We start from the raw sequence: 27,957 nt of genomic DNA, 5'->3' as shown, positions 1-27,957 counted from the left end.
TCATATGCCGTTTATGTAACTGATCAGGGCAGCCATAATGTTACGAGAGCAGGGGAAAGAGAAAAAAATCTTATCAAATAAAACTATGCACCCGTGGAAGCCATCCTCCACGTGGTACCAGGTCACAGGGATCCCGTGGTCTTCCAAACGCTTCTTGTAGAGCAAGGCATCATCGCGGAGGGTGTCCCCTTCACAGCTCACCACGAAGGCCTCAGGAAGCTGAGCGATGACCTCATCATCTGCTATGAGGGGCGAATTTCTTACATCCAAAGTATGCTTGGTCTCCAGATACGCGGCCTCGTTAAAAGGTCCAGGAAACTCGGGTTCATGATCTTTGCTTCTGAACCTTTTGGGGATGTTGTCAGAGCTCAACCACTTCCTGTACCTTTTCCAGACATCAGCAGGAATAAAAGTACCTTTCAACATGGCGTCTTTCCAGGAGAGGTCAATGCTCAGATATTTACACACACAAGTAACCAGGAAGTCTCTGTTGAGGAAAGGAGCATTTTGGTTCTGTACCATAGATGGCAACTGGAAGTTTATGACCTGGACAATTGGATAAATCAGGACCTGAGCCCGGATCTGGGGAAGATCTTGTCTGCCCACCAAAGCCTGAGTGATGAAGGCCACAGCCCCACCTCCAATGCTTTCTCCACAGAGCACAACCCGGGAGGGGTCCACCCCATAGGTTTCCAGGGTCTTTAGGAAGTGGATGGAGGCATTCAGGCAATCGTAGGAAGCAACAGGGAAGTGGTAGTCAGGGAGCTTGCGGTACCTAGAGAGGAAAGAGGGAACACAGCACACTGGTGAGTACAGGTGTTTCTGGAGGCCATTTGAACAGTGTCCTGCACCCCCTCCAGGAGACCATACCTGATTAAATCCTCAGCATGTGCCTAATGACTAAGGATGGTCATCCCCACTTTTCCTATGTGGATGTGAAGAACCTACCCAAAGTCCAAGTGGCTGACATGCTCCATTCAAACCCACGCTCTGCTTCCCACAGATGAACAAACCCACACAGGTTCAGGTAACTTAAAAGCTATTGTCTTTGAAGCAGAACAACCAGCAATGACAGAAAAAAGGCAACTGAAGCTGCTTTTTGGCCCACTGTCTGTCAGTAGAGATGGGTTGAGGTCAAGATGAAGTTGCTTTCAGCTTTCAGGAGAAAGGAGAAGTGAGGAAAACATAGGAAAGGAGAAGAGGGGAGAAGGGAGGAGAGGAGAGGAGAGGAGAGGACCAGGGAGGAGAGGAGAGGAGAGGAGAGGAAAGGAAAGGAGAGGAGAGGAGATAGTCCTGTGTTCATCATCTCTAAGACATCTGCTCCAAGGCCCTTTGCAGCCCTGTGGCAGCCCAAAGCCTATTCTCCGGCTGAGTAACCCCACCAGCTGGTCCATCAGAACTGCTCTGTCCCATGACCCAGATCTCTGAAAGTATCTGGTGTAGATACACTGATAAATTCCCTACAAGGTGTCATTGTAGGGCTCTTGCAAACCTTTCTGTTCTTCCTGTTCAGGAGATCTTCACTGTCTCTAAGGCTTTTGGGGACATGGTACCAGAGAAGTGGGCTTGTTGCTGTGATTACTTGATGATATGGTTATAAAGCTTTTGGAATTGGTATGTGGAATAATTTGGAAAAGTTTGGAGCTTAAGGCTGACAAATCCCCAGAATGCTGCAGGTAGAGCAAAATAATGATTCTGTGAGAAGCTCAGAAGACCAGAATGCTAATAGGAATGTAGACATAAAAGAATTTAGACATAAAAGTACTCATCAGATCTCAGATGGAAAGAAGGGCTGTATTTGAAATTAAACTAGAGGTCATTCATGTTAATTTATGGCAAAGAACTTGTCTGTATTTTGTCTATACCTTGAGATTTGTAGAAAGCTGAGTTTAAAGGTGATGGACTAATTAATCTGGTGGAAGAAATTTCAAGACATGTCAGTTAATAGGCTGTGCTGTGGTCATTTCTGGTTTCTTTTATCTAGGTTGATAGTGAGAATTGGAAACAAAAAAGTGGAGCAGAAATATTTGAAAAAAATGCGGTTTAGCCAGAAAACTAGTGTGTTTAAAGTTGTGGGCAAGGAGGGTGTGGTTATTAAAGAGATTATCCTATTAAAAGAAACCAAAACTTTGCATAGAGTCAGTAAGTAAGATGACTTGAGGACATCTCAGGAATAAATCATAGACTCTAGGGTATAAAAGTGTAAACTCATTTGAAAGACCTTCCCTTGAGAAGAGAAAAACCACTGTGGTGCCCTGTTTGCATGGGGCTTTCTAGAAAGTTGTTTCCCCAGGATTAATTTCACCATAGTCAGCCACCCATGCATTCAGAGGTCACTGTAGCAGTTATCCATAGAGTCCAGTTACTTCCTGAGCTGTTGGCAGACCTTGGCATCATCCATGTGTTGATGGTTTTGTAAACTTGCAAACTGCAATAGTTACAGGGTCATGGAGGCTTCCACCCAGATTCTAAAGGAAAGCCTGGGAAGCCTGGCAATGATTAACAGATTCTTTTAAGGAATCTCTATGGTAGCCCCTGAGAAGGTGATGGGTGATGGCGTGACGATGAAGCCTGAGCTGCAGTGGAGACCCAAGGAAGTTAGAGATGCCAGGAATATGGAACAACTTCTGACTAAAGCTGTAGGCAGTGATCAGAGCCACCCATGGAGAGGCCATGTGGGTTGCAGACAGAAAGACCACAGGAGCAAGGCTGTGCAAGACTTTTGGAGCTCACAACACACTATTTGTCTCAGGTGCTGGAAATGGAACCACATGGGATTTAATGTTTACCCACTGTGTTTCAGTCTAGCTTTGGTCTCATCCCTACTTCTCTGCCTCCAATTCTATCTTTTGGATTGGGAACATTTACTCTGGGCCATTGCCTATTGGAAGTATTTAACCTACTTAAAGTCTTCAGGGACTTATAGCTAAGAATTTCCTTTGAGTCTCAGAGGAAACTTTGTGTTTGAACTTATGAACAATGTTGGAAGTATTAACTTTGGGGACACTTGGACAAGGACTAAATGCTTTTTGCATTATGAGGTGGCTTTGAGCCCTTGGTGTCCATGGTGGAATGTTATGGGATATGAAATATCCCTTGAAAGTCTCGTGTGCATATGCTAGTTCCCCAGCTGGCGGATTCAATCATCAACATGAGATTAGAAATGAGTGCTCTGACTTCATGAATGGATTGGTCCATGGATGGATTAATAATTTGATGGCATTATTGGAAGGTGGTGGGTGTTGGGATCTAATTGGAGGAAGTAGGTCATTGAGGGTGTGACTTTGAAGGGCATCTTGTCCATGGCCACTTCCTGTCTCTCTCAGCTTTCTGGCTGTCATGAGGTGAGAAACTTTGCTCTGCCCTGTCCTCTGGTTGATGTTCTGCCTCACTGCAGGTACCTAGCAATGGAGCAAGCAATCATGGACTCTCAAAGAGTGAGTTAAAACAAAATCCTTCCCACCTTAAGTTGTTTATCTCCTGAATTTGTCAAAGTGATGAAAAAATGAATTAAAAAGGGCTATGTAATGTAGTATTTACCACAGCTCCTCAGTAATGGGCATCTTTTCAGGCTTCTGGTGTTTGGGTGATGCCGTGCCTTGTGTTCATGGGGTACTTATAGAAAACAAAATCCTTCCCACCTTAAGTTGTTTATCTCCTGAATTTGTCAAAGTGATGAAAAAATGAATTAAAAAGGGCTATGTAATGTAGTATTTACCACAGCTCCTCAGTAATGGGCATCTTTTCAGGCTTCTGGTGTTTGGGTGATGCCGTGCCTTGTGTTCATGGGGTACTTATAGAAAAAAGCCTCTGGTGTCATGACCCCTCTCTCTTGTCTACAATCATCCCAGATCACTACTGCTCCTTCTCTACCAAGTACTCGAGAAGCTGAAAGTTTGCTCCATGCCCAGTTTTTGCTGTTTTGTAAGCAATATACTGACCATAAAGAAGGACTCTAACATAATTGTAAGTGACCTATGTTTTGGGACAATCCCCATGAGGCCGTTCCAGCCCAAGGCTGCATCCTCCAGTCCCCACCGAGGCATCATTTTCTACCATGGAGGGGTACAATGTTTGGCAGCCTGGTAAGGAGCCTCATGCGGAGTGGAGTAGAGTGGGAGAGACAAAGGGCTACTGACTGTCTTGGGCCACTTACCCCACTGAGAGCACCACTGAGTCTGTCTTCTGGGCCAGGAAACTGCACAGGCTGTGGAAACAATCTGCAAGAAAAGAACGAGTGCACCATGGGCCATATCTTTCTCATCATAGACTTTTTTTTTTGCAGTAGTACTATTTGTTTCAATATTGCACTACTTGTCCAGTACTATTTGTCCAGATCACTGAGGGTTTTTTTTGTCCCTTGTTCTGGAGTTGAGGCCCATGCCTCACTACCCTCATCTACCTTCCCAACCCAGCTCAGAATGCCCTTCCCAGCTCTGCAGGGCAGGCTCCTCCACATCCACTGGGCCTGGGTTCAAACCTCACCTTCTTGGAAAGGCTCAGTCTGAGTGAAAGACTGAACTGCAGTGCCTCTTTGAGTCACCTCTGTTCCACCATCTGCGTCATCCACATGGGAACCCCTCCTACTTGTATTCTCCTGCATTGTCCAGCTCCCACCTTTGACTGACAGGCATGTGAGGACAGGGGCAGGTCCTCCATTGTCTTGACCATGTGAGTCATGTGCAGGTCTGAGGCTAAATCGGTGCTCCATAACTACCTGCTGAGCCATCCCTGCTTTTACCTTGGAAATGCCATTATCCCTCAGCAGAGGCAGTGACTCCAGGTGGGGGGCTCCCAGGGCCCTGTGACAGGGAAGGGTGTTCTTGGAAAAGGGTGGGGTGGGTCCTGTACATGACACATACTCATACTCACTTGTGGATGGCAGAGGGCCTCATGGCAACACCTTCAGCTACAGAACAGCCATGGTTATGCCCACCAGCAGGGGCAGTAAGCGACCCTCATCCTAAGAAGTTCTACAAGAGGAGAAGGTGGCCTTTGCATATGGGCAAATTTTGACATGCATGCATCTATCTGTTCATGCATACATGCATCCGTCCATCCCTTTGTGCATTTGCAAACCTATTCTTTCCTGCAATTATTCTCCCATCCATTCTTCTATCTATTCATGCATATATTCAAAAATGAAAATGGGCCAGACACTGGGGATCCAGCAACAAACCCCACAGAGGTCTTCCCTGCACTCTTGGAGTTCCCACTCTGAATGGGGCAGACAGACAGTACACAAGGACATACTCAGTGGTGGACCAACATAAGCACAGATTGTGACAAGTCTCACAAGACATTTAACAAGGACTGGCGAGTGACTCAGGTGGTAGAGCACTTGCCTAGCAAGCATCAGGCCCTGAGTTCAAACTCCTGTTCTGCCAAAAAAAAAAAAAAAAAAAACTTAAGAAGGAAGATGTCAGGGATGGAAAGAAGGGTTCAGGGTCTGGTTTCAGAAAGTCAGGGAAAGTTCTTCAGATCAGATGTTGGGTGTGGGAGGCCACCCTGGGGAGGGTCATATGTGATACATGAAAAGATCAAGAGCTAGTTATTCATGCTCTTTTGAGGCCAGCAACTAGCAAGTGCAGGAGTCCCAGGGAAGCAGCCCTGTGTATCTGCAGCCCAGAGCAGGGCAGGGGCTGCAGCACAGCCAGTGCCCGGAAAATGCAGGTGACCAGGTCATAGAGGTCATGATGGGGCTAGAATACAGTATGACAAGCTCTGAGCTGTGTTTTTTAAAGATTCCTCTCAGCAAGGAAGAGGACTGCCCCAAGGGCCAAGAGGTGTAGTAGAGGGCCACTTTTAGGGTGTGGGAGTGAAGGGGACAAGCAAGAGAAGATGGTTTGGGACCATGAGTTTGAAGTTGAGGGAACGAACCCAGTGGTTTGGGATCATTGTAGGACATACAGGACAGGCTGGTGGTTGTGAATGGGAAGAGAAGAGAGGAGTCACAGCCAGGGCTCTGACAGTCCTGCTGGGACACTGCAGCTCCCACCAGGACCCAGACATCGTATCATAACTAACACTGTCAGGGAAGCAGCATTGCCATGAATGGCTTCTCTCTGGTCTCCCTCTGTGAAGCTTCAATGCTGCATGCTCTGAGCCCTCCCGTGAGGTCCTCAGGGGAGCTGGGTGAGGCAGTGTAGGTAGTGAGGCCCTTCATCCCTCCCACCCCACTCCACAGGGACGCTCCTCACCCAGGCTGCCGAACATTGCACCCCCTCCATGGAAGAAGATGATGCCTCGATGGAGACGGGGGGATGCGGCCTTGGGCTGGAACAGCCTCACGGGGATTGTCCCAAAACGTAAGTTGGTCACCATCATGTTACAGTTCTTCTTTATGGCCACGATATCTTGTAAAAAACGGAAAAAACTGGGCATGGAGCAAATTCCCAGCTTCTCGAGTATATTCCCCTGTTGGAGAGATGAAGGGTAGAGAGGCCTGTTGGCCGTTTTCTGGACTCTAGGGAAATGCTCCCCCAGCTGCAATCGCTCATTCTGCTGCCTGTCTCAGCTTTGCACAAAGTTCCCACTCAATGTGATTGAGTTGGTTTCCCCTAAGCCACATGAAGATTTAGTTGTTCACCACGCTCTAAGAAGTGGGGGGACGGGAACACCAAAGAAAGAACCATTCCTTCTTGTCAGACAGAATCTCCTGTGGCCTCTGTAGGAAGCACCCATGACCAAATAACCCTGCTTAGTGGACTGTTCTTTCTTTCTTTTTTTGTGGTACTGAGGTTTGAACCCAGGATTTCTCGCATGCTAATCAGGTGCTCTACCACTTGAACCACTCCACAATCAATTGCTTTTTTGTTTTAGTTATTTTTCAGGTAGGGGCTCTCCTTTTTGCTGCTGCCTGCCATAAAGCATGGGATAGCAGAATGCACTACTGTACATGGTTGATTGATTCAAATCAGCTCTGACTGGCTCTTTGCTAGGGCTGGCCTTGAACCACATCTTCCTGATCTCTACCTCCCCATTAGCTGGGATTACTCATGTGAACCACTGTGCCTGGCCCTTCTCAGCTCATATCTACCAGTCTGTACCTCATTGCCAAGGCATGTGGGTGCCTTCGTTAATTGATTTCCCCATTCCTTTCACAAATATGTCAGGGCCACATGTAACTGTTGCGGCCCCTTCCTCCACACATGGTCCTCAGCAAAGCCGAGGGCAGAGGGCCGGCCTAGAACCTGCTTCTGACTCAGGCCCTCCCCGCACAGCTTGTGTGGCTGTCAGGACTGTATCCAGGCCCCACTGTTGCCCCCAGTGTGTGGCCCTTGTCCACACAGCAGAGCCATCACCACAAACCTCTGGGCAGTTGGCAGAGTAAAGGAAGTGACTTACAGAAATCAGCCCAGGATGAACTGTGCAAAGACTGCCTGCCTTTTTCCATGAGCTCTTCAGCATCTGCCATGTCCTGGACAGAGACAGTGTGACACTCTGTGTGACAAAGGCAGCTTAGAGGCATGGAGGCCACTAGTAAGCCTGAGGTCATGGCAACTCTAGATTCCTGAGGGGCAAAAGGTGGGACTGGACTCTGGTAGCCACAAACGCCTCACAGTCCTGAGTGGACCGGCTGTCTGGGCAGCTGTGCCCGCTGAGGCTGGGACTGAGTGCATGAACTCAGATGGGTTTTCCTCACCAAGCTTCATCAGTGCCAAGATCAGGCATGGAGTGGGGTCTCGGTGCCATTGTAGGTGCCTGTGGACCTGTCCTATGGTCTCTTGACTCACTGGAGGACACCAAAGACTTAGAACATTCTAAGTGCCTCTCTGGTCCCCACCCACATTTTTCCAATGGCACCTAACATCCCTAGACTTGTGGGGCAGGGCAATATAGCATAGATGCTCCTTGTCCATTGACTGCACTGAAGGGAATCTGTGTTAGAAAACAAACAATTCTTATCTTCTGGAAGCTTCCCCAACCTACCTTCTTACAATATGCTGCACCAAAAGTCTAAACCCCCTTTTGTTTGGTCTCTACAACTTTATTATTCTTTGTTACAGTAGTATATGAGCTCTCAGGCCTAACTGCTATCTAGGGTTTGCACACATTACTACAAATTCCTTTGTGCCCCATAAAAATTATAAATATTATATAAAATTAGTTTCCAGTTAATCTGTCTCTTATCTGATTAATTTCTAGACTCCCAAGACAGAACCTGAAAAGATAAAAAGAGTGTTTTTGTGTTCCCCAACACTGTGAAAGACTCATTTTTCACTAGCAGAAAACCCTGCTTGGGAGATCTTAAAACCGAGTGCTGTGGTTTGTTGCTGCTGGTCCCAACCATCCAAAACTGATCAACGACCACAGACTCGGCTAAGACATCTCAGCATGTTGGGCCCCTCTCCCCCAGATGAAGGCTCTTGTCTTATCCGTGAACAACAGGATGTGTTTTACCCAACCAGGTACTGACATACAGACCCACGCTGCCGTCCAACCACTCACTATCTCTAACCCAAATTCTAGTGTGTGAAGACTACAGATTCTTTCTCATCAGAAGCTTACTCCACAAGTTTTTCTTCTGACTTTCAGTGGACTGAGAGCTCGTGGGATGGCCCCTGTGCTGGCTGTTGTCCATCCTGTCACAAGCACTTAGCACAATGTCTGTCTATCATCACTGAGCAATGAACGCTGGCCAGTACTGTTAGGCTGCATGGCTCTTTGCCATGTCTCAGCACTGTGACAGGACACGGTCATTAAAAAGCAAAAGTTACCCAGGCAATTGTCAGATGGAAGGTGTAGTGAATAATCCGAAACCTCACTCTTTGGTGGATGGCAGGAGGAACTTCAACGGTGAGGAAGTGCTCTGCGAGAACCCACACGTTGACCCCCAGAACCAGGATGCACCCAGCAGTGAGGAGCATCTCCAGCAAGGTAACCATGGTGCTATTCTTTCTTCAGAGTGAGCCGAGGAAAACCTGTCACCCCAGAAGACCTCAGGGAACTCTCTCACCTCCACTCCCACGCAACTTATAACTTGCTGCTTGACTCCCCTTGCAGGCGGAGACTGATGCATTGAAAGCATCCTTACGCCAGGTGATAGGTCAGTTCCCTACCTGCAGAAGCCCAGGCAACTTGTCCCCAGGGCAGCTCTGTGCTTCATCACACCACCCTGGCAGTCACCAAGCTGGTTAGGGTAGGGACTGCCAACAGGGAAGGGGATTCTGGAAGATGACTGTAAGCCATGGTCAGAGTAAGAGATTGGGAAAACGTGGAAGGCATGGCAGGGTGCCTGTGGCTCTTCTCTCACTTGTATAATCAGAGATTAGAGAGGTGATCTCTGTGCCAATGTGAGCAAAGGTGAGGTAAGGACCCTTACCCCAGTCTTGCCTCTCCCTACTCACTAGCCTGATCTGATCAGTGTCAACACTCAGCTTCACAATTAGTCCTTGTATGAAGCATGTTTTATTTTTCTTATATTCTCATGCTTTGACATCTAGGGCCCCATTGTCCCAAAGCAGACAGCCCTTATCTCTTGAAATTAGCCAATTTCAAGAGATGGTATCCAACCATCCTTTGAACACACTTTTCAGACACAAACCAAATACTGTAGATCCACCCCTCAGCCACCACTTTGACTGGCTGCTCAATACCATGTCACCATCTCTCCACCTGTCATGACCACCCTAGGAGTGGGTACCAGACAAGCAGACACATCAGTTTTGTACCAGGATTCACTGAAGTTATCCTAACCCGCTGAGTTTGAGCTTGGTGACTTGGCCTTGCCTTTTTTTCCCGTGCAAACACAATAAAGGCTTCTGCACACGATCCCCCTCTTTCTGCCCCCTGACCAGCTGACTTCTCCATGGACTGTGCCTGCTCCACATGTGCCAGCTTCTTTCCCCACCCCACACACCAGCTACCAGTAACAGCATGTATTTTCAGTGGCGATCATCTTCTGACTTGGTGGCCTTACTGAATCTCAAATTGTCTATGAATACACTATATTTTAAGACCCTCAGTGGCTGGTGGGGCTGGTGGAGCTGGCTAAATGGTAGAGTGCCTAAATATATAACGCTCCAGGTTCAATCACCAGAAACAACAACAAAACACCAGATTTTTATCTTCGGATCTTGAGAGCTCCTCCACTGGAGACAGAATAAATGGAGGGAGGAGAGAGATGAGTTATATTATCTTGAGTATTTACACAGATATTGGTGAAGAAGCACCTACCCTACACCAAGTACATTTCCAGGCATGGTGGATACTGGACTGGATGAACTCCCATGGGGCTTGCAGTGTGCTAAGTAATGGTTGTCTAAAAATATGTCACCTGGAACTGTAGAAAGTGACCATTGTAGAATAAGGTTCTTTGCACATGTAATTAAGGTGGATTAACTTAATGATGCTGAGATGCATCATTGTTACAGGAATGGAGAAGTATATATCCAATGATGGATATCCTTACAAGACACAGAAAGGGAGCTGACACACAAAGACCAGAGAAAGAGGCATGTGGAAATGGAGACTGAGAGGAGTGCTATTGTTATAAGCAAAACCCTACTGTCATGAGGTGCTGAAAGGCAAGGGGCAGGATTCAACCTTAGGCCTTCAGAGATTATGGGATTTGGACCATTGAGTCTAGGGACCAGAAGATTCTTAGAGTCATTTGAGAAAGAATTTAAGTACCAACACAGAAGAGATACAAGCAGGAGCAGGTTTGTTAATGCAAAGCAAAGTAAAAGGAAAGCAAAAGTGCACCTGCAGGCTCAAGGAGGAGCACTGTGCTGCAGGTCCCAGTTCCACAAGCTTTAATTGGGGTGTGTGGACACAATCAGTCCTGCAAAACTGGATTATGTGTCATTAACTTCCAGATATTGGGCTATGTATCATAATCTCCTCCTACATGTCTTTTTGGCCTTGGATGATCAGACCAGGGTTGTCATTATTATGGGAAGTGGGGGATACAGTTCAGAAAGACCCTGCTGTATGTCACAAGTCCTTCTATTAATGTCAATAGGCCAGGATTTAAAAAAAAAAAATCAACCTCAAAGCCATTGTTCTTCGCTATCAGGTTTCCTAACTTCCTGCTTACTGCTATATCACTGCTATCACCTGGATTTCAGACTTCTGTCCCCACACCTGTGAGAGAAAATATTAGTGCTGCCCAAGCCATCAAGTTTGTGGTGACTTGTCATGGCTTCCCCAAGAAACCAACACGGGGCTTATTTGTTAGCAGATCATGGGGCACACAAATAAAATACAGATTATACTGCGTGCTGCAGAGGACACGAGCAGAGTGCTGTAATAGGGGTCTTTGGAGGAGATTGGCCTTCAAAGGAGTAGTCAGAAAAGGTCACTGAGGCAGGGTGGAATTAGAGTGGCACGCTGAGGGCCCATCAGATGCCTGCAATGTGAGCTCCTTCCAGGCAGAGGGCACAGCAGGTGCAAAAGCTCTGAGGAAGGAGAAGTGGGGGTTGAGAAACAGCAGCTCAGGTGCTGCAATGCCAAGTGAGGGGGACAGGGCAAGACACTATGGTGGGGGGGTGGTGCAGGAAGAGCCAGGCCTTGCAGAGTGCAGTAGGGAATTTGGATTTTGTTTCAAGTTCTGGGAAAACACTAAAGTCCTTGTGCAGGGACCACCATGAATTGACTTAGGCCATGATTTGGCTGTTCCTCCAGAAGTTGCATATGGAACCACCATATGACCCGCCATGCACTCCTGTGTACGGACCCAGAAGGATGGAAACAGGCTCAGACAGATGTTTGTGGGGCAGTGTTCATAATTCATCGCTCCCAATAGGGTCTGTGTCCAGGTGAATGGATAAGCAGACGTGCTAGTCTGTGCAATGGAATATTACGCAGAACAGAAACCAAGGAGGACAACGAGGGCAAATCTGATGGGATGTCACTATTGATCATTAATTTTACATGTGGTTCCAGAAGAGTTGTTATCACCATTTGCTTGGGGGTTGACTTCCTCCCTTACCATAACAATATTCACTGGATAGTCTCTGGAATTTAAGGTGACTGCAGCAGGGAGAAACTCAGAAGGAGAACACTAAAGGCAAAAATACAAGTCAGGGGGACAAAAATGGAGTTAATTAGGCTAATGACTGGTGCTTTTCTTCAAGCATACTGGGCTCACAGGAATTTTGTCAGTGGTTGAATGACCTTGGTGTACCAGTGTGAGAATCAACTAAATTGAGTCTTTTCTGTCAAAGAGTTAGCTCAGTTGGTAGATAATGAGACTCTTAATTTCAGGTTCGTGGGTTTGAACCCCTTTCTTCCCTTCTGCCTATATCCACACTATGGAACATTTTTGTCATTGTGTGGATACTAGCTAATTTCCCCAGTTGTCTATGTGCTTGGTGGCACATTGGCTAGCTTTAAGTTTCTACCTTTAAGCACAGAACTGTTTATCATCGGATGTCCTAAAACTCAAACTGCTACTCTTAGGAGAATCATTGTCCAGAGGAATCTCTGTTTCAAGGTCCCTTTGGCCCACAGGTCGAACAGTCATTTCAGGTTTCAATTCCCCCAGAATACTAGAAATTCCCATGTTATGGGTCACCTCTTTGTCTTCGGGTACACCAACCAAATTAAGTCTCATGTAATATGCTGTCCAATCAGGTCTGCTGTTCCCCTATGCCCTCCCCAAACCTTGACCTTAGTCAATTGCAAAGACTGTGGACCCCAGCAAAGGGGCAGTCCTGTGTAAGGGATAAAATGGAGGCAGTCCCCTCCCCCTCTGTGTGTGCTGGCTTGCCCGACTTAGGTTGGAGGCACACACACCGTGCTTCTGCAGAAATAAATTTTGCCTTGCCTACCAGCTTTTAAGAATGTGTCTGATTTATGATCATGACAGTACCACGATATTTCTAACAACAGGAATGAAATTCATTATCAGTTTATTAGAGAATGTTTGATGTATGTGAGAGAAAAATGCTCCAGATTTAGTGTCATAAGCCATTCAAAGTTAGTACAATGGTGCCATGACTTTTCATCATTTTCAAATCCAAGTCATTTACATATCTGAACCTCTTGATTGAAGTAGAGGACAGGGGCCTTGATTGAAGTAGAGATTGGTGGGCATCGAGGAAATCATCAGAGAGACCAGGCTTCAACTTTTGGCTCCAAGGTCCTTGCCGTGGAAAAAGAATTCAGGCTAAGACACAGGTAAGTAAGAGGCAGCCAGATTTACTCAGGAAACAGAAAGCAAAGACACATTTTGTAGGCAAAGTGCAGGTGTTGAGAGAAACCCAATGAGCCTGTTTAACATCAGGGATGTAGGAATATTTAGGCTAAGCAGGGTAGACAATGTGGTTTAAGCATTCCCCTAGATAAGGCTTATCTTTGTTCTGAGCATCTGGTGTACTTAGTCATTCCTGTTGGTACTGTGTTTGATGGTATCAAAAGGACCCAGAGACATTGAGTCCAGTCAGTGAACTAAATCTGGGTCCTTATGACATAGATATTTGTTCTCCTTTGACAGGATTTCCTCTTGAAACCCAGCTGTCTTCCTGAAGATATTCATCCTCTGATTGAGAACAGCAGAGAATGGTGCTAGATGCAACACTGGAAGTGGCTGGTACTGGAAAGAAGCAGATTGGATTGTTTTCCATACAAAGCTAGTGCTCCACTTGTCTCTCATCCTTCCTGCCTGCGACATGTATGAATTCAGTATCTCCATCTCCCAAATCAGACCTCAGCAAAGGCCCCAGCTGATGGCAGAGGTCAAGCTTGCATCACCCTCCTCAGGACCACAGGGTTCATACCATATGACTATGCTGGCTTTTTCCCTTGTCTTTTTTTGCTTTACTTTTTTTTTTTATATCTTTTTCATTTTTTCTGCAGTGGTGGAGAGTGAATCTAGAACTTTGTGAATTCTAGTAGGTATACTAACTGTTATCTCCAACCCAGACATTCATATGTCCTTTATATATATATATATATATTTTTTTCTTTTCTCAAATTTTTTTTTGCTCTTTATATTCTTGACCATGGCATTCATAATGTTTTGGGAACAGGGGAAAGGGAAAGACTTCTTGTCAAATAACTTAATGCATCTGTGGAAGCCATCTTCCACATAGTACCAGGTCTTCCAAGTGCTTCTTGTAGATCAAGATATCATCGCAGAGGGTGTCTCTGTCACAGATCACCAGGAAGGCCTCAGGAAGCTGTGCAATGACCTCATCATCTGCTATGAAGTGTGAATTTCCTACATCCAAAGTATGTAACAACATATTCTATGTCTGACCAACATAGAAAATTGGTACCAGACAGGTGCGGTTATTGCTGTGATTACCTGATGTGTTTATAAAGCCTTTGGAACTGGTATGTGTGGAAGGAATTTGGAAAAGTTTGGAGATATGGTCTTGAGAAATCCTAAAATGCTAGTTTAATGATTAACTCTGGGTGGACCTCAGAATATCAGAATGCCAATAGGAATGGAAACAAAAGAATTACTGTGCTTATGTGGTCTCAGATGGAAACAAAGGCTCAATTAGGAATTGGACTGGAAGTCATTTAGGTCACATTGGCAAAGAATTTGTCCATATTTTTGGAAATAAAGTCTGGGGTATCAGGATTCCCAAGTGGTGATCGAAAGAAACCCTTGAGAGCTGTTCAGCAAGGCAAAAGTTTTAGTTTTACAGAAGGGTGCAGTAACAGACAAGAAGTCTGGTAAGCAAGCACACCAAGTGGGAAGTCCACTCAGGTTTTATCTCTAAAACAATCCTGTCCCTCACTGGGATTGGTCCATGCTCAGTTCACAACTCTTCATGATTGGCTATTATTTGGGGTAGGGGAGGGGTTGACATTAGCAGCTTGACAGGAAATGAAATTCAAGGTTCCAAAAACATGAAACTTAAGAAAATGAAACTTAAAGTTTATGAAACTAAAATGGCTACTGATTCAAAATAGCAGTGGGTTGGTTAAGTTGCTTTTACAGAAAAGACAGGCCTAAATCCCACAATATTTTATCCACACCTTGAGATTTGGGGGAGGTTGAGTTTAAAGATGATGGACTAATTAATCTAGTGGAGGAAATGGAAAGCAGCTCAGCATACAGGCTGTAGCATTGTTATTTATGGGTTCATTTACTGGGATCAACACTAAGAACTTGAAGCAAAAAGGAGAGTGGAAATATTTGAAAAACATCCAGTGTAGCTAGAAAACTAGTGTATTGAAAGTTGTAGACAAGGAGGGTGTGTTTGTTAAGAGATTAACACCATTGAAAAGAAATCAAGTATTTTGTACCAGGATGCTAGGAGAGATAATGAGGGCATCTCAGGAATTGGCCAGACCCTACTGTCACAGATACAGGGTGCAAAGTTTAAACTCATTTGAAAGACTTGCCCTTGAGAAAACAGCAACACGGGGATGCCCTGCTTGCATAGGGATACCCAGGAAATTGTTTCTCCAGAATTCATTTCACATGCTCAGCTTCCCAGGCACGCAGAGGTCACTGTGGCAATGGCTTGGCTACTGCTTGACTGCTTGAGCTGGTGACATGGTTCTTGTGATGATGCTTTTTTAGACTTGCAAAATGCAATAGTTACAGGGTCATGGAGGCTTCCACCCAGATTTCAAAGGAAAGCCTGGGAAGCCAGGCAATGTGGGACAGAATTGGAATCCCTAAGGCAGCCCCTGAGAAGGTGCTGGGTGATGGGTGATGGCATGACGATGAAGCCTGAGCTACAGTGGAGACCAAGGGAAATTAGAGATGCCAGGGATATAGAACAACTTCTGACTAAACCTGTAGGCAGAAATCAGAGCCACCCATGTGCGTTGCAGACAACAAGACCATAAGAGTAGCGCTGCGCAAGACTTTGGAGTTCACAACACACTATTGTCTCAGATGCTGAAAATGGAACCACACGGGATTTAATGTTTTCCCACCTGTGTTTCAGTCTGTCCGTGGTCTATGGTCTTATTCCTGCTTCTATGCCTCCATTCCCATCTTTTGGATTGGGAACGTTTACTCTGGGCCATTGCATATTGGAAGTATTTAACCTGCTTAAAGTTTTCAGGGACTCACAGCTAAGAATTTCCTTTGAGTCTCAGAGGAAACTTTGTGCTCGAACTTTTGAACAATGTTGGAACTACTAAGACTTTGGGGACACTTGGACAAGGACTAAATGCCTTTGCATTATGAGGTGGCTTTGAGCCCTTGGTGTCCATGGTGGAATGTTATGGTTTGGATATGAACTGTCCCTTGAATGTCTCATGTGCCATATGCTATTTCTCCAGCAGATTCAATCATCGACATGAGATTAGATAATGAGTGCTCTGACTTCATGAATGGATTGGTCCATGGATGGATTAATAATTTGATGGCATTATTGGAAGGTGATGGGAGTTGGGTCCTAGCTGGAAGAAGGTCACTAAGGGTGTGATTGAGGGGCATCTTGTCCCTGACTACTTCCTGTCTTTCTCTGTTTCCTGGCAATCATAAGGTGAATAACTTTCCTCTGCCCTGCCCTCCTGCTGTCATGATGTTCTGCCTCAACATGGATACCTAACAATGGAAGAAGGTGACCAAGGATTGAACCCCTCAAATCACGAGTCAAAATCAGTCTTTCCTCTCATATGTTGTCTCTCTCTGGCATTTGTCATTATGAGAAAAATTGAATAATACAGGGTCTATGTAATAGAGTATTGATGGTGATTCATCTGTACACTCCACAGTGCTCATCTGTACACTTCAGATTCTGCTATTTTCAATGCACTGTCAATGGGCACAATGTAAGAGTGTCTCTAGATTGGGACTCCACTCTTTAATCTACAATCATCCAGCACTGCACACACACACCCACACACCCTGCCTTCTCCTCTACTCTATGCAAAAGCCACATCATTCTTGGGCCACTCACCCCACTGACAGCAGCACCGAGTCTGTCTCCTGGACCAGGAAACTACACAGGCTGTGGTAACAATCCGCAAGACAAGACCATGCCCAGCATGTCCCACCTCAGCCTCAGGGACAGCAACTGCTGATGAGGGTGTTGGGGTGAGTCCTCTCTCTGTTCCTATTCTTTTCTTTTTAAAAGTGACCCTGATGGTTCTGCCTGGACAAAGCCAGACATCTGTCCACTGTCTACTGAATGTTAAGGCTTATGTGAACATTGGACTTACCTTCTGCAGCATACAATTTTATAGTGGGGGAAACTGAAGTCCAGGAATGTTTGGGGGTCTGAAATGGACAAAGCAATGCAAACGAGTTTGGAGTGACGGCCCAGCAATATAAATAACTTAATATATTTGTACTGAGCTGGAAATAAACAGTGGCAGGATGGGATAATTTGATTAGTAAGGTTGGTTTACCTAAAGTTCTGGGAGGCAGGCCCTTTAAAATTAATGCATAGTGCATCTTGACACAGGTATGGGCACAGAACCAGCCAAATGTACCTTCCACTCAACCCTCCCCAGACCAGGCTGTACCCACTGCGATACTGGGCAGTCTGTGGACATCCAGGATATCTACTGCCTGGATGTTCCAACCCATTGGAATAGGATCTGTGGGATCAGGCACCATATAATTCCGGTGTTGAGGGAGGCTTGCTCATGGGGTGCATGTGCCATCTGTGCCATGGGGAGGGGATGAAAGAGCAAGCACAGAGGCCCACACTCTTGACTTGAGGCTCAGTAAGGGGTCAGCTCCTATGCAGAGGTTGTGCACCAGCAGATCTCGGTCCCACTGTACAACATCATCTGGGGACATCTTCAAGTACCGATGCCTGTGCCTGCCCCACAGAGGAACTGAGCCAGCCTGGGAGGAACTGATGTAGGTGTGACTTTAAATGTCCCAGGGTAGTTAAAGCCAGCCAAGGTGGAGACCACTGCTCGCCATGACCAGGACCCTGCAACCTATTCGGCTTCCCTCTCCGCACTGTTGCCATGACGTCCTTTCTTCCTTCAGTGATCTCATGTCACTTCTGAGTCACAGCTTTGCATCCCGTGGAGACTTAACAGGGCCAGAGCTAAGGTGTGCTAGGTGAAGCATCTGCCTGGGCCCCAAGTCAAGGAGGTACCAGGACTCTAGGTCTTCCAGATAAGCAAAATAACACAGTTACACATGGCTCTTGCTTGACCCTTGCATGTGACAATCACCCTGTGGGCTCCTGCTGTCCTATGACTATTGATGCTTTGTTCATTATGGATTTTTTTTTTTGCAGTATTATGCTTTGTTTTGATATTCACTAAAGTTCAGTATTGATTGCTGAGGGTTTTTTTGGTTTGTTTCTTTTGCTTTCTTGGTTTAGAGACAGAGGAGGCCAGTATCAACTAGCCTCCTCTATGAGGCTGGGCTCCTCCCCATCCATTGGGCCTGGGTTCAAATCTCACCTTCTTGGAGAGGCTCAGTCTGAGTGGGAGACTGAACTGCAGTGCCTCTCTGAGTCACCTCTGTCCCACCACCTGTGTCATCCACATGGGAACCCCTCCTACTTGTATTCTGCATTGTCCAGCTCCTGCCTTTGACTGACAGGCATGTGAGGACAGGGGCTGGTCCTCCATGGTCTTGAACATGTGAGCCATGTGCAGGTCTGAGGCTAAGTTGGTGCTTAGTAACTACTTGCTGAGCCATCCCTGCTTTTACCTTGGAAATGCCATTATCCCTCAGCAGAGGCAGTGACTCCAGGTGGGGGGCTCCCAGGGCCCTGTGACAGGGAATGGTGTTCTTGGAAAAGGGTGGGGTGGGTCCTGTACATGACACATACTCATACTCACTTGTGGATGGCAGAGGGCCTCATGGCAACACCTTCAGCTACAGAACAGCCATGGTTATGCCCACCAGCAGGGGCAGTAAGCGACCCTCATCCTAAGCTACAAGAGGAGAAGGTGGCCTTTGCATATAGGCAAATTTTGACAGGCATGCATCTATCTGTTCATGCATACATGCATCCGTCCATCCCTTTGTGCATTTGCAAACCTATTCTTTCCTGCAATTATTCTCCCATCCATTCTTCTATCTATTCATGCATATATTCAAAAATGAAAATGGGCCAGACACTAGGGATCCAGCAACAAACCCCACAGAGGTCTTCCCTGCACTCTTGGAGTTCCCACTCCGAGTGGAACAGACAGTACACAAGCAGACTCACGGTGATGGACCAACATGAGTTCAGATTGTGACCAGTGTCACAAAGGCATTTAAGAAGGAAGATGTCAGGGATGGAAACAAGAGTCTGGCCTCAGAAAGGCAGGTAGAGTTCCTCAGGTAAGATATCAGGGGAAGCCACTATGGGAAGGGCCATTAGAAATACAAGGGCTAGTCACCCAAGCTCAGTTGGGGCTGGGGACATCTTTTGAACTAAGCAAGCAGCGAGTGCAGAAGACCAAGGGGAAGCAGCCTGGTGCATCTTTGAGGCAGAGCGGTGCAGGGGCTGCAGCACAGAAAGCACATGAGGAGATGCAGGTGACTGGGTCAGAGAGGTCATCAGGGGCACAGGAGTGGCCAAAGTGCAGTAGTGACTTTGAGCTGAATGTATAATAATCTCTGGTGGGGGAAAAGGCTAACCCCAAGAGGTAGAACATGACTATTTTGGGGGTGTGGAGGTGAAGAAGGCAAGCAAGAGAAGATGGGTTTGCAAGAGCAAGAGAAACGGTGGTCCAGCAGAGCTGAGGGAACCCCATGGGTTTGGGATCATTGTGGGACAGACAGAATGGGCTGTGGCCGTGAGTGGGAAGGTAGGACAGGAGTCATAGCCAGAGCCCTGGCTGTACTGCTGAGACATCACTGCTCAACCTGAACCCAGGCGTTGTATCATAGCAAACATTGCCACGGAAGCTACAACCCCATGGGCTGATGTGACACTCAGCCTCTCTCTGTTCTCCCTAGACAAAGCTCCAAAACTGCATGCTCTGACCCTTAATGTGTGGTCTTCAGGGGAGCTGGGTGAGGCTGTGTAGGTAGTGAGGCCCTTTGTCCCTCCCACCCCACTCCACAAGGGGGCTCCTTAACCAGCTGTGAACATAACACCCCCTCCATGGTAGAAGATGATGCCACGGTAGAGGATGCAGGACGCTGCTTTGGGTTGGAACACTCTTGTAGGGATTGTCCCGAATCGCAGGTTGCTCACCAACACTTTAGGGTCCTTCTTTATGGGCGGTAAGTCGTGTAAAAATTGGACAAATCCAGGCATGGAGGCAATTTTCAGTTTTTCCAGTATATTCCCCTGTTGGAGGTAAGACACAGAAGAGAGGCTTGAGTTGGGGTGGGGAGGTGGAGAGAGGAAGATGCTGGGGACCCTCCACCGCTAAGGTGTTTTCACCATTTCGCACCTGCTTCCTGTGAGTTTAATGGGGTCACTGGGACACAATGGGCTCTGAGCTGTGTCCAGATATGGGTGGGTTTTTAGACTTTTCCTCCCAAAAGCCTTTGTTTGCTTGCTTGTCTTGTTTTTGTTTTTTTGACTGTGCTGTGTAGCCCAAGCTGGCCTCAGACTCACGATCCTCCTGCCTTTCCCTCCCAAGTGCTGGGAGCTCCATTGTGCCACCACATCTAGCTCCAAAAGGTCTTGAGAGAATGGTGATGTTGCTAGAATTTGGGTGTTTGTCAACTCCCAGATTCAAGTTGAAAGGTCATTGTCATTGTCAGTGTTAAGAGACGGGACCGTTTAGGGGTGATCCAGCTGTGTCCTCATGCATGGAGTCTGCATGGAGGGATGGCTTGGTTATCTCCGGAGCGGAGCCCGATGGATGACTTCAGCCAGATTTTCTCTGAGTTACCACACAGGCACACTTGCCTTCTGGCCAAGGGATGGCACAAGAAGGCCCATGGCTGATGCCATGCTCCTTGGCTTCCCAACATCCAGAACTGTGGGGCAAATAACTCCCACTGTGTACCATTTACCTGACCTGTGGGACTGTTAGAGAGAAAAAGGACTGAGATGGGTATGACTGCCAAAGCAGGAGCCTGGTTTGGAGGTGAGTGGGGAAAAGTCATCAAAGGGAACAAAGCCTGTTGTCCAGGGCAAGTGTCCCCTCACCTCGTTCTCCATCTACCCTTTTACTGTGTGCTGGACTCTACTCAGCCCGAGATGGCAAAGATCGTTCATCACCTGTGTCATCACTCCTCATTGACACCTGGGGCTCTGGTTCAGCAGAAAAGATAAAGTGGTCAGGTAGGGGTGCGTGTTGTGAGCTCAGGACATGAGGTTATGGCCTGGCTACATATTTTCCAAGAGTATTATTTTTTTCTTTGGCAGTACTGGGGTTTGAACTCAGAGTTTTGCACTGGCTAGACAAGTGCTACACTGCTTGAGCCTTTTTGCCCAGGCTGGCCTAGACCGTGGTCCTCCTATTTTACACTTTGGGCTGTTATAGGGTTGACAGGTGCACCCACTCTACCCAGCTACTGGTTGAGATGGGGTCTCATGAACTTTTTTATCCAGGATGACCTCAAACTGATCTCAGCCTCCCAAATTGCTAGATTATAGGGGTGAACCTCGGCGCCCATTAGACAATTTTATTTATTTATTTATTTATTTATTTATTTTCAGCAATTTCTTACTGTTTATTTTCCTCTTACAAAAGACACTGGAACATATAAATATAAAATAATATATATCATATTTAGCAATGGCCAAATACAAATTTTCTTGGTATTCCCCACAGGAGTAAATTAATGAAATTTCAGAAGCACATTCTTCCTAACCACCTATCACTGTCTTTAAGAAAAAAAAAAAGTCAATTCTTTTTACGCTTCACAATTTTTAACAAAATAAGTGATCTAGGACTACTCAGAGACCAAGACATATAAATCAACAAAATTTTTAAAATACATGTGTACTCACACACATACAAACACACACACTGTTGCCCAGAAACTCCAACTAATGAATATTCTTACAAGTTTTTTTATTTGTTGTAATCTGCATGAATAGTCTGTTCTGTTCAAATCTGTATGGCAAGTAAAACAGAAATCTGAGTACAATGTGATGTATATAAACATATAGTACACACACACAACTTTCCTGTCCTAAGAGAAAGCATTAAATACAGGTACATCTAATATACACTGAGCTACAACAAGGTGTAGGAACAACTGATTTCCTACACCTTGGAGGTAATGCAGAAGGCAGACAAATACCAAAAGTACTTGTGAGCAAATTTAGCTAATGAGATATCCTGCCTGTTTGGCTCACAACAATATAACAAAGTTTGAGCAATGACAAATATTCAACTATATTTTTCTCACTAAAATTATCCTCAGGCAAATACCTGAAGAGCTTTGCTAGTTCTTTCAATTAAATATGTACATAAAGGCTTGCCTTTCAAGTGGAAATGTACAACAGCTACTTCAAGCCAGAACAAGTTGTGGTTTTCCCCAATCCTCCTTGGTGCTTCTGTTCCCACTTTATAAAGACTGTAGAAAGGCAGGGCAGAGTATAAAATGTTTCATGGGCCATCATCAAAATAAACAAATGTATTTGAAATTTACTTTTGTACATTTGCTGGACTATCTAGGTCCTGGACTGAAAAGCACCTAAAGATAGAGGGAAGGCAGCTCTGCCATCCTAGGGAAACCATGTTCACATTTCCAGGTCCATAAAAGCTTAACTTCTCCAAAACACTAGGGCTTTTGTTTTTGTTTTGTTTCATTTTTTGGTTCTATGTCTAAAACTTTCTTTAAATTTCAAAGCTAACTTAAAATTAGGGGGAAATAAATTTAAAATTTTTTGTGGGTAAAGGTCATTAAACTGAGACTAATTTCTTAGGTGACAAGTTACAACTCTCCAGAAGTGCAAATAGACGTTAGAAAGCCCAAGACAAACACCTAGTACATCAACATGCACAGTCAGGATTCCTATGAAAGTCACAGGTGCTGGGATTCGATGATGTAAGGTAACCTCTTCATAGTAGAAGACAGTGTTTCCTTATGGGTGCAGATTATGTCCACTGCTCGTGAGACATATATACAGTACTGCTGCAGAAGTCACACTTTATAACAATTTTGAAATCCAAATTTAACTTCACAACATGTAACCCTGGAGTATAAATTTGAAAAGAGTCAGTCCAAACAGCAGGTGAGTGGAAACTGCCTGCAACAAATTTTTATTTTTTTTTCCTTTAAGGCTACAGAAAATCTGCACATGAGCAAGTAAATTAATTCTCATTAACAAAAATATCCCCCTACAAATAACCACCATGTCCATTCAGATTCCACAGTAGGTGTACAGTGCAGCACATTCTACTCCACAGATGTACCTCCTTGCGAGTCTGCAGGGTTAGGGTCAATTCTTTCCGGAAATATTAGCTTCTCACAAACTGCCTCCTTTATTGGTAAATACTGTGATATTTTGTTAGGTTCCATGAAGAGGGCAGGTGGAACATGCATTAAATTAGCAATTTTACTCTCCTGTGATGTATATTCTCGTAGCATGTAGGTCTTGTCAGCCTCGTGGTGAAGCCTTGTGTAATTCATTCTGATAAGTACCCCATCAATTCTCAAGAAAAACCGCAGTAGTAGAAAAAAGCTAGAAGGCATTACTCTAATTTTCACACTGAGGCTTGAAACTCCATGATCATGCAGTTCATCCTCAAACAGGAGAACGTCTTCAAACAATTTAATCTGTTCTCTTGCTTTCAGTTTCTCTGTATCTATATGATCTGTTGTAGGTACAACCTTTAACTTAAGAGATTCTCCAAGTAACGTTCCTTCATAACCTGTTGTATAGGTCCAATCCTATGCTTTAATAACTTCTTTGGAGCGTTCACCCTCCGTCCTGCTTTCCTGCCACTCTTCAGCACAGGCTACTTTAACCATTCCTTGGTAGTTGTTTATACATCTTAATGCATCTGTAGCACTGAACTCAATCCCAAAGCCAGAGCCATGCTGGATTCTCAAAACATTGTCTCCAAACATCATTTCAGGAAGAGATGGCATATGCAATTCATCGGCTAACTTCTCCACATCCGCTGACTTCATGATGTGGGTTTTGGACGCCGTCAGCGTCCAAGGCCCAAAGGAGAAGTCCTGGTGGCTGCTCTGGAAGCCGTGGATCATCATGGCTGAAGCAGAGCCCGCGGGGGCCACATGGAACACGACAATTTATTTTTAAACTAATAGTTTAACCCAACAGAAACACAACAATATCTGAATGTTTCATGAAATTTGGTTGCAGGTATCATTTCATGTAATAAGTGCTCCTCTATGGATCTCACATTTGGGACATCCTTGTCATAAGGAGAACAGCACGCGGGATCATAACACTGAAAATACTAACGTCTTGTACTCGTTACACCCTCACCTGTCAGTACTTGTCAAAGTGGCTTGAATTATTAACTTGCTTAAACTTCTCAAACCCAAGCACAATGATCAGCTCCACTTTACAGGTGGGGAAACTGAGGCATGCCATAGTCCAAGTGGTCTGCCAGAATTGTTCAGTGAGTAAGATGCAGAACTTAGACTCTCAACCAGTAAACTAGAAAGAGTTCAATCTGAGTCCCCCCACCAACTGACTGAGCTTCACTCCCTCAGTTGCAGCATGAGGAATAATGGAAGCCGTGGATGAGGACCGAGGATGAGGCGGGAGGACGGACAGCACCCTCATGGGGAAGAGCTCCCTGACGGGGTCTGGAAGTTGGGAGCCATACCTGTTGCTTGCATGCATTTGATCTTGTCTCAAGTTCAGTGGGGGCCCCAGTGCTTTCCTGCACAGAGAGACTTCCCCAAAGGGAACGCCAAGCAATGATTTCCCTGCCGAGTTGGAAGAGAGTGAGATAACCTACAAGGTGACCTGCTTTTCCCACCCAGTGACTCCCATCTGAGAACTCCAGGCCTCCAGGATGAGCTGCCTGGACCTACACCAACTCAGCTCTGAGCACTCTGACTTCAAGGCACTTCTTTTTTCCCATGTTAAACAGTCTTTTGGGAGCATTTAATTGGCATATATTAGTGTAAGGGGGGTTTCACTGTGACCCTCCATCTATGCTTACAGTGTACCTTAGTTAGGTTCACCGTGCCATCACTCTCCCTACCTCCCCCTCTCCTTCTTAAAACAATGTCCACAGGTCTCATTGTTCTAGTTCATCCAAGTGTATCAAGGACATTGACCATATTCACTCTTCTCCCCCTCCATTCACCCTCCCCATTCCCAGTGGTACCCACCCCAAACAAGAGCTGGGTTTTTTTTTTTTTGCTTAGTCTGTTTGTTTTGTGGAACAGGGGTTTGAACTCAGGGTCTACACCTTGAACCACTCCACTAGCCCTTTTTTTTGAGATTTTTTTTTTCCTGAGATGCAGTCTTGCAAACTATTTGCCTGAGCTGACTTCAAACCTCAATCCTCCTGATCTCTGCCTCCTGAGTAGCTAGGATTACAGGTTTGAGCCACTGGCGCCCAGCAAGACCTGTTTTACTTTCTTGTCCATCATTTTTATAAGTGTACATTCACTTTCCTAATGGGTTTCTCCATGGTGTTTCACACAGGCATATATTGCATTTTAATCAGATTAACCCCCTCTATTACTCTCTCTTCCCCCCCCAATCCCATCACTCACTGGCTTTCAGTGCATTTCCTTATGCTGTCTCCAAACCCAGATGCATACGCAGAGTATTACGGTATTATCCATTCTCTATCCTTCTCTCTGTTGTTACAGGATGGTTCCATTCCTAGCTTTCCCAACTGTAGTTTCCCCGCACATTCTTGGCTCATTTATACCTCCATTGTTTCCTGGGAGCCTTTCTTACCTGCTCTCCAGGGGGATGGCACCAAACTGACTTTTGTATCCAAGCTCAGGAGTCATGCTCTTGAAGGATCCATCCTCCTCCCTCATACTGATAGTTGCTTTCTCCTTGGACCCCTCACCACTCAGCCCAGACTTCTTTAAAAATTCCCTAATACAGCCAGACGTGGTAGCTCACACCTAAAATCCTAGCTGAGATAGGAAGGATCAAGGCTCAAGGCCAGCTGGAACTAAAAATTATTGAGACCTCTTCTCAACCAATAAAAGCTGGGTGTGATGGCATGTCCCTGTCATCCCAGCTATGAAGGCAGTGTTAATAGGAGGCTCATGGTCCAGGCTGCCCCATGAAAAATCATGAGACCCTTTTCCAAAAATAACAAAACCAAAAAGGGCTGGGGTATGTCTCAGTTGGTAGAGGACCTGTTTAGCAAGCATGCAGCCTTGAGTTCAAGTCCCAGTGTTGCCAAAAAACCCCCCAAAAACCCACAACTTTATAGCATGGATAGATCACCCAGGTGTCTCCCTGCCAACAAACAGTGCTTCTGGTACACCAAGATCCCATCCCATCCAGCCCTGATCTCCACCATGAAGCGCAGTCAATGTTTGTCCAGGGAATTTTGGGCAATGTGAGGTGACCTCAGAGCTCTCTAAGCCTCACATTCTGAGAGGTCAGTTGTTATGCCATGGAGTTGCATTATTTTGTTTCACCTTAGCTTTTCCAAGAGCCTACATTTCCATAGCTGGTAAGTTAAGAGAAGTCAAGTGGGGGAAGTCAGATTATTATCATAAATTGCAGTATTTTTAGGAAAGCTTAAGGCCCGGACTTCAGATGGATCCTGAAACTCCTTTACAATTTTTTTTGGGGGGGAAGGAATTTTTTTTTTGGCAGTACTGGGGTTTGAACTCAGGGTCTCAAGCTTGCTAGGCAGATGTACTACCAATTGAGCTACTCTGTCAGCTCGAGACTGGGGTTTGAACTCAGGGCTGGTGACTGAGACTTGGTAAATGTGTAAAGCAGAAGGGAGAGAGGAGGAAGCAAGGGAGGTAGGAAGAGAAGGAACAGAGGGAGGGAGGAGGAAGGGGAGGGGGGAAGGAAAGGGGAAGGGAAGGAAAAGAAAGGGAAAGGAAAGGAGTGGGAAAAGATGGAAAGGACCCAAAGGAAGGAAGAGAGGAAGCCAGGAAGGAGAAAAGAGAAGAAAGAGGGAAGGAAGGAAGGAAGGAATGAAGGAAGGAAGGAAAGAAAGAAAGAAGGAGGCTGGAAGAGTGGCTCAAGTGGTAGAGCACCTGCTTTGCAAGTGTGAAGCCCTGAGGTCAAACCACAGCCCACCAGAAAAAAGAAAAAAGAAGGAAGGAAGGAAGGAAGGAAGGAAGGAAGGAAAGAAGGGAGGAAGAGATGAAAGGAACAAAAGAAGGAAGTGAGGAAGCCAGGACAGAGGAAGAGAAGAAAGATTGAAGGAAGGAAGGATAGAAGGAAGGAAGGAAGGAAGCAAGGAGGAAAGAAGGAAAGAAGGAAGCAAAAAAAGAAGGAAGGGAAGAAGGAGGAAAGGAGGCAGAAGGACAACAACAATAGCAGATTCAAGAGTGCAGCAAATTCTGTCTTGGGGGAATCTGGAGCGAGAGAGACAGAGAGAGAGAGAGAGGGAGAGAGAGAGAGAGGAGAGAGAGAGAGGGAGAGAGAGAGAGAGGAGAGAGAGCAAGGAAATGAAGAAAGAGGAACAAGGAGGACAGTGTGCCCTAACCTGTGTGGGGCCGAGGGTCTTCACTCACCAGGGCAATCACACACAGCAGCATGCAGTGCAGGAACCTGAACTTGACCTTATGGGAGAAAGCAGAGGGGATTTCTGCGGTGAGGAGGTGGTGACCCACAACCCAGACCAGGAGTCCCAGGGAAAAGGTGGGCAGCCCCCCCTAGCAGCACCAGCCAAAAAACGACCATGATCCCAGGCTCCCAGAGATGCTGCCCCTGAAGTGACAGGAGAACTTGTGTGGGAGCATCTGTCCTGGTTATATGGACTGCCACCTTCACCCCACTGCTCATGGGCTATGCCTGACACAATGGCCTGACGTGGCCTCTTGGACAGTGGCACAAGCCAGACAATGAGAGCTGGAGGAACCTGCTCCCCAAGGAACACAGGACCCAGGAGACCCATCACCCCCACACCAGGGGGTGGAGGGATTGGCTCATGGGGCTTCCTGCTCCTAGGGATGCAAGGGAGAGGTCTCGTGGGGGTTGCATAGGTCTCTGAGGCCTGACCCTTTGTTGTGAGGCAGGATGCAAGGTGCCCTTTCACTCCAGACTACTAGGGTACAAAGCACAG

At 46.1% G+C, this 27,957-nt stretch overlaps 1 protein-coding gene and 1 pseudogene across 1 annotated transcript; both read right to left on the bottom strand.

The window, feature by feature from the left end:
* On the bottom strand, nucleotides 1-27,664 carry LOC109683959 (arylacetamide deacetylase-like 4). Its single transcript, XM_074081314.1, is given in 5 exon segments — nucleotides 1-775; nucleotides 4,157-4,220; nucleotides 6,201-6,417; nucleotides 27,407-27,547; nucleotides 27,549-27,664. Coding segments are annotated over 5 exon segments (1,224 nt in total). The 5' UTR covers nucleotides 27,576-27,664.
* LOC109683956 (TIP41-like protein pseudogene) lies at nucleotides 21,794-24,012 on the bottom strand (annotated as a pseudogene).
* Nucleotides 27,665-27,957: the final 293 nt, after the last annotated feature.

This window comes from Castor canadensis, chromosome 7 (assembly GCF_047511655.1).
Source record: "Castor canadensis chromosome 7, mCasCan1.hap1v2, whole genome shotgun sequence".
In the NCBI taxonomy this organism is placed as follows: Eukaryota; Metazoa; Chordata; class Mammalia; order Rodentia; family Castoridae; genus Castor; species Castor canadensis.
This window is presented reverse-complemented; position numbering and strand designations above follow the sequence as displayed.